Source organism: Pristis pectinata, chromosome 9, assembly GCF_009764475.1.
Source record: "Pristis pectinata isolate sPriPec2 chromosome 9, sPriPec2.1.pri, whole genome shotgun sequence".
Classification (NCBI taxonomy): Eukaryota; Metazoa; Chordata; class Chondrichthyes; order Rhinopristiformes; family Pristidae; genus Pristis; species Pristis pectinata.
Window position 1 is genome coordinate 51,139,720 of NC_067413.1, and position 13,782 is coordinate 51,153,501.

General features: G+C 37.7%; 1 protein-coding gene across 12 annotated transcripts in view; it reads left to right on the forward strand.

Moving 5' to 3' along the window:
* rims2a (regulating synaptic membrane exocytosis 2a) overlaps positions 1 to 13,782 on the forward strand; it is an 830,253-nt gene that overhangs the window by 481,767 nt on the left and 334,704 nt on the right. For 9 of the 12 annotated variants that reach the window (XM_052023914.1, XM_052023904.1, XM_052023906.1 and 6 more), the window contains 3 exons: positions 4,203 to 4,249; positions 6,248 to 6,360; positions 10,482 to 10,529. In XM_052023914.1, the coding sequence (XP_051879874.1) occupies positions 4,203 to 4,249; positions 6,248 to 6,360; positions 10,482 to 10,529 (208 nt within the window). The remainder of the gene's footprint in view (positions 1 to 4,202; positions 4,250 to 6,247; positions 6,361 to 10,481; positions 10,530 to 13,782) is intronic. The other 3 variants (XM_052023913.1, XM_052023915.1, XM_052023901.1) reach the window with 1 other exon arrangement.

The following is a 13,782-nucleotide window of genomic DNA, read 5'->3' on the forward strand; positions in this document are numbered from 1 at the left end:
CAAAGTTCCAATGAAGACCAATCTAAGTTTGTGGAACAGTACCTCAACTTCCAACTAGACATGTTGCAGCCTTCAGAACTCAACTTCAAATTCTATTTAAGGTGCAACTTTCTATTTCTGTTTGTATCAGAACTGGTCAATTCCGCTGCAGGTTATTCATCTGGAATATTAACTCAGATTTTTTTCTCCATGGACACTGCCTGATCTGCTGGGTATTTCACCATTCTTTTGGCTTCATGTCTTAGCCACAACTCTAATCTGCATTTCACAGCTTAACATAGCCCTCTAAGTTTTCTGTCTTCTCATCAATCTATCAACCAGGTGGCTCCATAAACAATCAATTTACCTTGGCAGCCCTATCCTCAGCCAATGAGAGATACTCTGAGTCCTGTCCATCACGCCCCCACCCTCTCCACAACTTTAAACTAACTTGATCTTTTACTCTCCCAGATATGGCAAAGGGTCTTTGACCTAAAACATTAAATCTTTTCCTATTTCCACAGATTGTTGCCCTACCTGCTGAGTGTTTCCATTTTTTGTGTTTTTATCTCTTCCTCAAGGTGTGTTGGAAACAGACTCTTTGAATATTTTCTTAAGGCAGAGGTAGATAGATTCTTGATAATCAAGGGGTTGAGAAGTTACCAGAGGTAGGCAGGAATGCAGCGTGGAAGTCACCACCAGTTTAGCCTTGATCTCATTCAATGGTGGAGCAGGTTCAAGGGGCTGTGGCCTAAAAAATTACTGTTCCTAATTGGTATTTTTGTAGAATGTACTGATACGAGAGGTCAGTGTTTATTGTAAAGCTGTATTCTGGCAGACGTTGCCTCAAGCCCTTTTGCTTAATCAGCATTTTGAGAACACAGGTGCTGTATTGTCACTATTTCAATCAAATAAATATTCTAAAACAATTTGAATGACTCACAACTGATCAAATGCAATAAGAATTTTGGTGGTGTACTATCTAGCTATTATGTCACAATGAATTAGGACCCTTTTGTTTCCTCCCATTAGTAATTCTGACATACTTTCACACTGATGCATCTCATGAATATCAAATACAAACTGGCGTTTCCATGTTGTGAAGTGTGATTGACAGTTTCCAAATTTCATGCACAAAGCTGTGTAATGGATAATATCTGCACTGCTGTTTAAGAATATTTTCTGCCGGTTGGCAGTTCTATTTTTAAAACATATTCCCAGGTTGGAGGCAGTACTGAAAAACATAGCTTTATTGGCCTCCCTGTGCTCCCTGGATCTTACCCTTGAATTGGTTCTGTCCTTGTGGCAATGGTGCTCCCATAATTTGTAGTAAGTTGGTGATACTCCGAGGTAATAGGTTGGATTGTGCTGATTTTTATAGGTTATTCTGTGGCTGTGCATCTGACCTTACACTCCGTTGCTGGACTCAACACCAAGCCCAGGTGTGATTCCATTTTAACCTGAACTGACGGGCTGGATACACATTGTATCTGGTCTCTCAGCTTTACACCAACCTCAGCTGGCACATCTGGTGTGGCTTGACTTACAGTATGTGAATGGGGTCACTGACCATATGAAGAAAAGTAAGTAAAACATTAATGGTCAGGTTTTTATTTCACAATATTTGGGTTTATACTTAAGTTACATGAGGTAAAAGTTTTAAAATAACTTTACATATTGTATATTTACATTATTTAAACAATTAAAATTAAACTTGCTACGAATTTCCAATCATTAGTTCAACCATTTCTGTTTTTAAATCTCATCATCGAAGACTTATAGAAATAGTTGAAGTGCATTACATTTACAAAATTGAAAACAAAAAAATAAAGATATTTCAGAACACTTTTATTTAGAAACAATGGGCAAGGCCTTTGACAGTGTGAGCAGTCAGAAGCCATCAGGGAGGTCTGGTGAAGCTGCTTAGAATCCATTGCCTGAAACCTCCTTGCTGCTTTTGGCTGGTCTGTTTCATTGGACAATGCATTCTGTGATTGTTTTCCTTTTGTACCACCTCAATGTACATACGTATGGAATGATCTGTCTGCATGACACGCAAACAAAGCTTTTCACTGTATCTCGGTACATGTGACAATAATAAGCCAATTATAATTACCATTGACACCTCCAGGACATAGGGGCTGCATGGCTGCAGAAGGTTAATGCAGCTATAAGAAAGACCCAACTTCAAAAGTCCCTCCATCGTCCAGATGTTAGAATTGCTGCCTTCTGACTCTCTGAACTCCAAAATGATTAATCGCTCCTACAATCCCCCAAATTAATAAACTCCCCCAGTGAAAACCACAATCAAGGTCCCAATTTCCAATCCCCCACTCCCCCAACATGGCAGCCATCTCTGGCCAGCTGAATTAACACATCTTCAGACCCTCACTGCACCAACTGCCTCCCCTTAGCACCCTTGCAAAGTCTCAAAAAGAGACTTGTCAACACCCTTAAATAGTAGGCCCCAATCAGGCCTCCTACTACCTACTTTCTCTCACCTCCCCCCCCCCCCCCCCCCCCCCCCCCCCCCCCCCCACCCCGGACCCTCACCATCAACCCAGAGAACTTGGCCTTCATTCCAGATGCAGTATGCAATGGAAAGCATATATCAATAGTGAAATAGGAATGCTGTTAGGTCATTTGGTCAATCATATCTGCTTCAACATTTTGTAAAATTATGGCTTTTACCTAGGTGCCACTTTCCTGCACTGATCCCAGGTCCCTTAATTCCCTTAACATCTAGAGGCTGAGATGCTGAGCTGAAGTGTATTGTAATTAGCCCACAACAAAATGGCCATTGACATACTGTACAGTTACCATATAATGCAACTTTCACGCCCACATCAATTTCTAGTCCCATGTGCTACCATCTCCAAAACAGTTAACATTTCTGAAAGTCTTAAAGATGATGTTGACAGTGACTGTAACTTATAAACTTTCCAGTAAGGAGTTTATTTTTGGCATCGAGCTGACATGAGGATTCACTTTGGTTTTAAGAACACAATATACAGTACTTTATGACCTCCAAAAGATTTTAAGGCCCCAAGGGTTTGACAATTTTATGTTGCATATCCAAAATGCTGTATTGAAAGCAACGAGAAAATGTGAGAGTAATTCACTGTTGCTCTACTGCTACCTCATTTAGAGTTTGAAGACGACAACATTTTTAAACCTGTCAAGCTGGCCTGCGATAGTGACTGAATAATCACCAGATTTCCAGCTCAAACAAGTTAAACTAATGATTGTGGCCTGATGGTAGCATTGACTGTAAAAGGCAACTTTGAAAATATTCAAAGAACTCTCTATAACAAGGAGGGTTATGATGTACTCATTGGTCTCTGCTGAACTGTCTCTGTCATTGTTATTGGAGATAATGTGCAAAGAATGAAAACATTTTACTGATTGAAGAGCTATTACAGGAGCAATTTTGAAAACATGAAAAATCACCACCCACTGGATTCCACACTTTGGACAGGATATATTGACCCTGGAAGAAATATGATGTAGATTGTATTTCAGAGCAGTATTCCATAGAATTTAGAAAGTTAAGCTGTGATTTGATTGTAGTTTTCAAAATATAAAGGGAAACTAATAGAAAAGCTAGAGAGAAGTAATTTCTACTAGTTCGGGAGTTGAGGCCCTTAATGTTTTATCTAAAAATTAGATACTGGGCCTTCATGAGTGATGTTGAGAAACATTCTTCTGGTAAAAATTTGCCAGATGATTCATTAACTTTAAATATAAGATTGACTGATGGATTTTTGTTTACAAAAGGTGTTAAGAAATACAGAGAAATGGTTGGCACATGGAGTTAGGTCACAGATCCGTCACATGCTTATTAAATAGTAGGTCAGGACTGATGGGCAGAATGGCCACCATCTTCCATACATCACCACATGCAAACTGGGAGTGCACAATCAAACTCCCGCTGAGAGTGAAGATGCATAAAACTTTATGACCCTTTTATGAATTATTGAGTTTGAGTCATAATCTAATCCTATTTTCCTACCCAACATCTTCAAAAAATTGATATCTGGGAAAATTCTTTCTGTATGGCTACAAAGCATAGGATTTATTTTTAATGGGACTAGTACTTCTCACTCTCAAATATAATTCAGTCAACATTATTTTACTCTTTAAAAAGTAGGAGTTTGTGAATGTGCTGTACAGCAGCACTAATATAATTGGTAAATGTCTTGTGTTTCTTTTGTTAATTAAAGGGATATTCCCCGGATACCAGACAGCACACATGGACAGCTTGAATCAAGTAAGTCTGATTTCTTTTTCTCTATCGCTTCTATGGATTTACTTATTTTTGCAAATTAATAACTTTGTACAGCTGCTCAGCACAGACTCATATGGTGGCTTGGGGCTGCTCGGCACAGACCCATAAAATCAAATTTGTTGTTGGTGTGATCAGAGCCATTGAATGTTTGACAATGTATTTCCAACTCACAAACATTCAGTGACACCTGAGACAAATTGAAAAAAAAAATTTTAATATTTAAATCCTGGAAAAACAAATTCACACACTAAAAAATATGTAAAATGTCTGCAACCAAATTATATAAAACTAACAAAAGTAAGCAATGAATGGAAAAACTACCTTCCTTCCTGGAAACTGAAGCCTGCCATTCACTTAATGGGGCAATTTGGTTGTTCCAGGTTTAACATGACACTAACTGAGTGGCAGACTTCCCAGTCCTGGAGCTGGGAAGCCTGTGACAGTTGGTGCTACTGTGTTGGACTCCATGAGGAGTGCATCTGCAGCCAGCAGCAGCAAGATAGAAGAAACTGCTGCCAGGCTGGGTAGTGCAAACAAACAAAACAGGAACTGCCATGGATGGACCCAGGTAACTCCCAGTATAGTCATTATTGTCAGGGTGGTAAACCTGCCCCATTGCCTTTGAGTTATTGTAAAGCAGTTACAGGATTTCTTCAGCAAACTATAGAAATGAAATTGGGCGAAGTGCAACCTGTTTTCAAAAGTTGTATGACCTGCAAAATCAATGAAGAAGCATTCACGAGAGTGTGTGCTGGCTCTATTGGGAAATCCATAAATACAAAAAACATTATTAATCTTCATTCCAGCTTAACTCAGTGTATAAGTTGCATGTTGACTGTTATCAAAATGACCCATGTCAATATATTTTATGAATTCTTTTGATGAACACACTCCAGTTAGCTTGATTAATACAATACCTCTTGCATTTTTTTCTGTGGCCTTTCTCAGGTACAAATGGAGATTGGACAGGTTCTAACCATACAGAATGTATTACAAAATAAATCAATGTGTTTTATCAATGTAAAGTTTCCTTTACAATAGCAGCAATAAAATTAATTTATGTGAACTATTAACAGAAGAATTCTAATGTGGTGAATGCATGAACTGAAGAGTTTCAGCCTTTCCTCCATCTTTCAGCCCACTTTTTTTTAGAAAACAGAAGAATTATTTTAAAATATAAGAAATAATTGTCAGACTGCTGGATTCATTCATGCTGAAAGCAAATCAGTGTAGTCTGGTCATGCACATTGCAACATGGTGGAGGTTGGATATGGAGGATATTTGACCTCTCACTTTGCCCCTGGATTCACCAATGAGTCTAGTAGTAGTTTTGTAATTTACTGAGCTGAGAAGCTGTACACACTTTGTATCTGATCCTTCACCCTTACACTGGCATCCAGCATGATATCAAATGTGGTTACCAACCATTATTAAAAAGGCATTTTGTTTATTTTTCTTTACTTCATTGTATATGCATTTTAATCAATTAGTAGCAGTTAATTGTGTTTTATAAGTTATTCTTTGAATAATCATTTAATTGTCACCATCCAAATCAATCTTAAGTGTTTTAAAATGTCTGATTATGAGAGATAACTGAAATAAACAGCGAATAAGGATTTGATACTACAGAACCGCTGGACTCTGGAAGCTGCACAACTGCAGGTGGTTAGTGTGGCCATGAGACTAGCATGGGGATTGTGGAAGGGAAAATGTGGGTAGTGGACCAGACAGAGCATGAGCAGTGGCATAAATCACCTGGATTAGTACAATGCTCTGTCAGTAAGTTCATGCCTTCGTTTGTCCAGATATAAAATTAAGATTTCATTGCCATTTTGGTGTTACTAATTTATTTAATATCCATGCATTTGATTTAACATTTTATATAGATTTATTATAGCTGTTCAGGTATTTATTCATCCATTAGCAATAAACATGCAAAATTCAACTTATGAACTTAACAATAACAACTTATATAAACAGGTTCTAGCTCCTTTGAATCCCAGAAGATGGAGCGCCCTTCTATTTCTGTAACTTCTCCCATGAGCCCAAGCATGTTGCGAGATGCTCCACAATTCCTGCCTGGACAGCTTTCAGTATGTAATCACCAATTATATGTCATACTTGAATTTTCTAGTATTTCACCTCTGATTAATTGCACTAATATGATATTCATGTATATTCGCAAAGTATTCAGAATATCATCCAGATGTTGATTTGGAAATCCTGCCATATTGTTAAGTAGAAGTGGCAAAATTTCAGAACAAGGTGAATTTCAGGGTCAGGAATTGACTATTTTTGGTGACCATGGTTGATACTTCTTACAAAAATGTTTTTGATTTCAGTTTCAGAATGTGTGCATAAAATCTTTAGGTATCATTGTGACCAAGAGCAATTATTCGCAACAAACATTTAGGCCAGCTGAAAATATTTACTTATCAAATAATGATCACCCCAAATTCTATGCTAAGTGGTCCCAGCAATTCCACAGCCATTGCACCCACCTGTGTCCTCCAGCAGGACCTTATTTGGAGGGTATGATGAAAGCAGCCAACATGACATTTATAGCTGATATTTTGTTGGTAAGAACCTACGTGGGGAGAGGGGAGAATGTCTGTCCTCCCAAAAACAAAGCCAAGTACCTATTACCCCAGTACTAGGGGACCAATTGAGTTACTTAAAGAAAAAACTTTTACCAGCTGTCATGCGGCTAACTAATGGCTAGATGTGCCAATAATTCAGTTAAAGCATTATTTCCCTAATGACAACATCTAAACGGCCAGGTAGAAAATCCATTTCTTTACAAAGGAAGTTGGGAAATCATAGCATTAGCAGCAGATTTTGCTCACCTAGATTGCTGCTCTTTCTGGTGAATTCTGTCATTCACTGCAAGAGTGACAGTGAGAGATCAGCAAAAATTCTGCAGATTACTTGGTCTTATTATTGTATCATTTTTGATCCAGACTAAGGTATGTTATTATTTAATTTCCCTAGTACAATGTTTGTAAGCTGTCCTAGATAGGTGACAATGACATGGAGAGTGGAATCAGCTCATTTTCTCTGGGGTAACATCCTTGTGTGATTAGGTAGCAGTAATACACCACACTGCTCTTGCTCTTAAACCATCTCAAGGTGATGTGTTTAATATAGACTCATTATGTTGACAATGTAGCACTCCCCATCCTAACCATGTCTCTAACAGTTGGCTAAAAGTCTGTTAACATTGGACCTGAACATATGGGTAAATAACCCAGACATAGTGCCACAGGGTAAACTCAGCAATGTCAGTAATTACAGAGTTCCACATAAACAATATGAGAGCCTGGGCTTCACTCAAATTTATGGTGAAAGTACCCACCATATTACCCGGCTGTAATAATCGTTCACTCACTAAATTTTTGCAAACATTTAGAAAGGCCAGCATCAAAAATTAAATCATGAGTGAATATTATTCAGAAAGTAGCCTATACAAATAGGAAAGCTACAACTGTGCACCAATTAGGAAGGTAATATTCACAGACCAACTGTACAGTACTATCTGAGTAATATCTGGCATGCTTAAGACAACATCACTGCCTTGGCTGCCAGTTCTTTCAGTACTTCTTGACTATAAATCAGACACAGCAGTCTCATGTTGAGCACTTCAATGGATAGATTCCAACTCCAACCTGCCAATCTATCAGGACCTTATAAACATCCCTGCCAATCAATTGAAATAGTCTGAATGCATTCTGGACTTGTGCTTAACCCAGTTATTGTCTTCTCAAGAATCAATCTGAGTCAGATAAGGAAAATACACAAGTGTTAAATTAAAGAATTTCAGTCTGGAATCCACCGCATTGCACAACATTTATGAATGCTATGCAACAGAATTCAGCTGGAAAACTGATTGCTGTTACTTATGAAGCATTTGTTGAAGTTTGCCAAATTGCTTCTGGGTGCCTCAGTGTGAATGGCATGCTTATGGCATGCATAGGTTTCCAGGTAACACATGCATGGATGCCACATTGATTCACTGTTAATTAAATCCCTAACTTGTCCCAAGCAACATTGCCAGTAAGCGTTCTCCTGTGTCATTCCACACTTAAAGCAGAATTACTCATAAATTAATTCACTTTGTACAAGTGATTGGGGCAATGTGTGCCATTCATGCAGAAGCAGGTCTTTACAATAACTGTGGGGCATACATCAGCAAGGTTTAATAGAGGGGCTGCCCAAGTATTTCTCATGCTGGCTCTCACTGCATTCCCAACAGTCCCATTTCTTCCCTTATTTCCCTGTAGCCTATTCTCTCTAACATGCCCATCAACACCCTCTACCTACACTAGGGGTAATTTACAGTAGCCAATTTACTAACAATACACCTTTGGGATATGGGAGGAAACTGGAGCATCTGGGATAAAGTACGCAGTCAGAGGGAGAACAGGCAAACTCCACACAGAAGTGCCAAACACCATAATTGAAGTCAGGTCGCTGGAGCTGTGCAAAAGGAGGAATTACCTTCCCAAGGTCTAAGACTAGGTCCAAGACTATGAAGTCTGATGCTTTGAACCACCCACAGAGAAACCCCCTTCAGTTTAAGTATTTAACCTTTACTGCAGGTCTTCCTGGGGCCCAACCAATGTACCTTGACCTAACAGTGTCTTGAACCACCTTCTTTCAACCTAACTCTGAGGTTGATAGCATTCCTTCTATCTCCCTGCTACTGATGACTCATATGGTCCTATTTCCTTCCCCCACCCATCTACTGAAGCTCTGACCCTACATTCCCTGTCCATCTCTACAAATGTCTTGCAAACAATCTATCTGAGTTCCTATGCTAGCTCTTCAGTGGTGGAGTTAGCTTAGGAAATAACCTTTGTGTACATAAGGAGTGCAGGCTACCTTGCTCCTGGTACATAATAGTTTTATTGTGGCGGCATTGACTTGTCCTTCATTGGTGGTTTAACACAGTATTTATAGCACAGAAGAATTTCGAGGACTCCATTTTGTGTGTGTGTTAAAGTTCAAATTATCCCAGAAATAACATCCAAATATCCAAAATACTTTACTAAAGGTGATTTGACTGAACACAATCAAGTTTCTGTCAGGTGTCAGTTGGTTATATAATTTAACACTTTCACTTTAATTTTTTTTGATCTTTTGTCAGAATACCTTGTTTCCATATCTCTAAGAAATTTAACAAATAATTTAAAATGCACTTTATCCTCAGTCTATATTGCCAAAGCTGCCATTTTCAATTGTACAGACAAACTGCAAAGCTTGAAGTATGTGCGTGTGTTTATGAAGAAGTGAATAAGCAAGAGAAAACTTTCCTAAGAAATTCAAAAATTAACTCACTTCCATGTAACAATTTTAAGTAAGACATTTGAGTTTATTGTTACATGCAGCTGATTTTTTAGTATGACACCAGTATAGTAAATTATGGGGAAAGAACTTCTGAGTATATAACAATTAATTATTTGAGAACAATATTCCCAAATAGGTTAATATGCATATATTAAGGACATATTTTCAAGTTCACACTTAATCATAATTTATTCTCCTTGGATTGTTTGCTATAAAATACAACCTCTAAACCCAAGGTGATGCCCTTTCACACGTCATTGCTGCTATTTCCCCTTTGCAATTTTACCATTATATCCTTAGGGCATTCTCTGAATCATTACTGTAACTTCTTTTATAGCTGAATTATAGGACTTTTCTTGCTGATTTGGTGTACTTTGGCTTTGACAGAATCAATAGAAAGAGAATAAAAATTCAAGTGTGCCCAAAACTGAAATTCAGTTTGAAATAGTTACATTAAAAATCCCAGTGCCAACAAATTCAGCATTTAAATTACTGAATCCAGGTGTTGTGTAGTGTAACATCAGACAATCGGTGCAGTTTCAAAAATCTAGAATTAGCTCTGAAATCCAGATCTCAGTCATTAGGTATTACACAATCAAGATGATTCCTTAAAAGAGTTTGTTTATTGATTGCCTAAAGGAATTTTTTTCCAGATATAAGAGCTTAACATGGTTTGTATTTGTACAATTATAATGTCACCTCTATGTACTATTGAACAAAGAAGTGTGTTGTGGGCGATATTGTTAATCATTTTTGCTGTAATTGTATCTGATTTTCATTTTAAAGCATTCTTTAAGTGTCTGAGTGTGGATGTATCCCTTTAGTTTGGTTTTATTTATTTTCTTTGTTGTTTAATTTTGCTTACCAGAGCCAAAGCCTTAGTAGAAGAACAGCGCCTTTTGTTCCTAGGGTTCAGGTAAAGGCACTGTATATCTGAAAATATTATCATTTGGAAAATGCAGAAAAGTATATCAATGGCAACAGATTTATTTTCTCTTGGTTTCCTCTTTCCCTTTATTGTACTTTTGTTTCTAGAATATGTGCATACGTTATGCTCCAGAGCATCCTGCCAGTACGAAGTAAAGCTCTGCATGTTTTCATGAACAAGATTCATTCATATAGCCATTACACTGTTTTAAAGAACAGTGAGCTGCATTTTCCAATTTGCATTAGATCCTTCAATTGACCATTGGCAAACAAATGATACCTGTACAAACAGTTTATTTACGTAATTGATTTGATCAACGAGAAAGTCATCAAGAAATGTTGTAGCAAGTTTATGATAGTCTCCCTTCTTCTAATAATTATTTATGACCCTATAAAAGCTAAGAAGATTTCTAATTTTTTTCTGTTTATAATACTTAAATTTCAAAGGGTTAAGACAGTCTAAACTGCAAATTCTCCTAAACTGTTCTAATTTCTGCTTCCCAATTGGTTGGTAGGGTGTGTGCTTTGACAATAATGTCGGTGTTCTGGGCTTTACATTCTTCCAGTTCTTGAGATAGAGTACCTTTCTTCCATGTGCTGCTGCAACCATTGTTCTGACTGATGAACATCTCCCCAATGAGATGTTCAAGAGATGGATAGCCTGGGACTCAAGCTAGTTATATGATGGTTGTTATCCAGATTCTATTATATTGTATTAAATATCCAGCTACATTTCAGGTACTCCATTTAGAAGTTTTTTTTAATAGGCTTAGAAGACCTTCCATTCTAAAAGGCCTACAGAAAATGGTTTACATGCTTGTTATCATACTCCCAATAACATCAATGTACATTTTATGTTGAAGTTCAAATAATATACATTATTAACAGATAATTAGATAACTGGATACAATTCTCTATGGATAATTTTAACCTGCTGACCCAATGTAAACTGATCAGGCAAGCAGTTAGAGCCACCTCCACCAATTCCATAGTCTATAATCTTCATCTGCTCTTTTGAACAAGTGAGGAAGAAACATGCTCAAAGCTGGTAGGTCATGCTTTAACATGCAGATTGGGCCCAAAGACTTCACTGTGGGACCAACTGCTGATTTAATCAGCAGGTTATCCATGCTTTGTAGATTTCCCACAGGGTCAACCAAGTAGGAAAGGAGAATACCCTTCCTGTGGCTTCCCTGAGTGCTAGAAGTGGTCCATCAGCCCTGGATGGTGACTCCTTGCTGCCTGCCAACTATCTACAGCTTCCTTACAACTTCTGATGGAACCCTGTGTAACTTTGTTGCCGAGGTCAGCAATGTTTGTCACCTGTTGTAACCTTTGCCCAACAACCACCTAGATTTGAATTCAGGGCTTGTATGACCAGAGAAAAGCATCATGTTAGACTTTAAGCCCATTTAGAAAACTTACTAAGTCCATATTGTGCATACTCAATGTGAAAGAATAGTTCACCTGAAGTGTTTATTGTTTTGCAAAGTAGATCTGTGTGAGAAAATGACACTTTCCATTCTGATTTTAAACTGAGATTTTGAAGATATTTCTTCTTTATACACATGGAGATAATGACCTGGCCTCATCTCATCTGTGCTGGTTTATTGCAAATACAATCATTTTTTGTTTTGTTTTTTTCATTGTGCAGAGAACTTGCTATCCACACTGGAAGTTTTTTGCTGCAATTATTTTTCTAACTTGAAATGTATATTTATAGGAAAGAAACTGTCCCAAATTACTTAGTGAATATATTTTCAGTAGCAAAGGGAGTTTATATATTTTGAGGAGAAATGGGGTTGATCACTGAATAAAGCTAGAGTAAATCTATCTTCACATGCACAGAGATACAATCTCCTTTATAGATCTTAAACTTGCAAAGGATTAAGTTCCTAGATCTGTTTACATGGTTGATTGTGAAACAGTTATTGCATGAGGGATAGCTGGAGTAGGGTTTGTACATAGGTACAATTTGTTTGCTAGCATATTAGAGCTTAAATTTAGATATCATTTCTACCTCCCATAGAACATTAGACTATAAATGTATTTTATTAAATCTTCATTTGCAATTGAACAGAATGCCTCTTTGCTTCGCTGCATGTTTGAGGAATTGTGTGTTCATTTTATTATCAGCTATATCTGTAGTTTGCATCATTATTCAAACAAATTTTCTTCCATGCTAAAACTACATAGCTATCAAGAGGGAATAGACAGAACTGAGTGATTGTTTGAGAGACATTCCAAGAACAGGAGTGATGCATGAAATAATCTTGAATGTGAAGTGTGAATGAATGAGATCAAATGAAGGAAAGAAATGAGTGAAACTGTTCGTAATGAGAGAGTGAGACAGACTGGAATGGGAAGAACGAATGTGAAGGAACATACACAGAGGCACCTGGACCCCCATAGTGGCATTCAAATGACTTACAACACACATACAGCAAACGTGCCACAAATGCAGAAGCAGGCATTGCAAAAGATGTGAGGCCTGCTTAAAAGGGACTCATCCAATCAGTGCTGAAGCTGTGGAGACCCAACCTTTAAGGTTAATTTTAGGTTATTTACTTGCCCCTCACTGCAGGTATCTTTCAGGACACCTGGTGTTTGATACTTCCTACCCAGTGCATCTGAGATGTATCTGTTTCAATGGACACAGGAAAGGCTTGTGTGCGCATAAATTGTGCAAGGCCTGTTCTCATCCATCAAATGCATAGGGTCTCATATGTGTTATAACTTTGCACAAAACATGCATTGACTTCACAGCATCAAAGATTTTATGCAAATTTTCAATTGCAGATCAATTTCCAGGTTATAAGAGCCTGGAATTGAAGGAATAGGTTGGGTTGACTTTGAGTTTTGACTGACTGATGGTGTTGTGCACTTAAAACATAGAAGTAGCAGTGATTTTGCTGCCACATCAAACTGGATTTACATACTGTATGTGCCAACTATGCAATTCACTGAATTAATTTCTACTTAAATATCTGGTCATCCTGTCCAGGAACAGAATCTTGGAGGATGAAGCTAGGGAATTATTCATGGGAAATAGAGAAAAGATAGAGATTCTAAATAATTGTTTTGGATCAGTCTTCTTTGTAGAAGACATGAAAAATATCCCAACAAAAATAGATAACATAGGGAGGGAAGAGCTTAAAACAATATCTATGGCTAGAGAAAATGTACGAGGTAAACTTATGGGGTTAAAGGCCAATTATTGCAATGGGTATGTAATAGCCTTC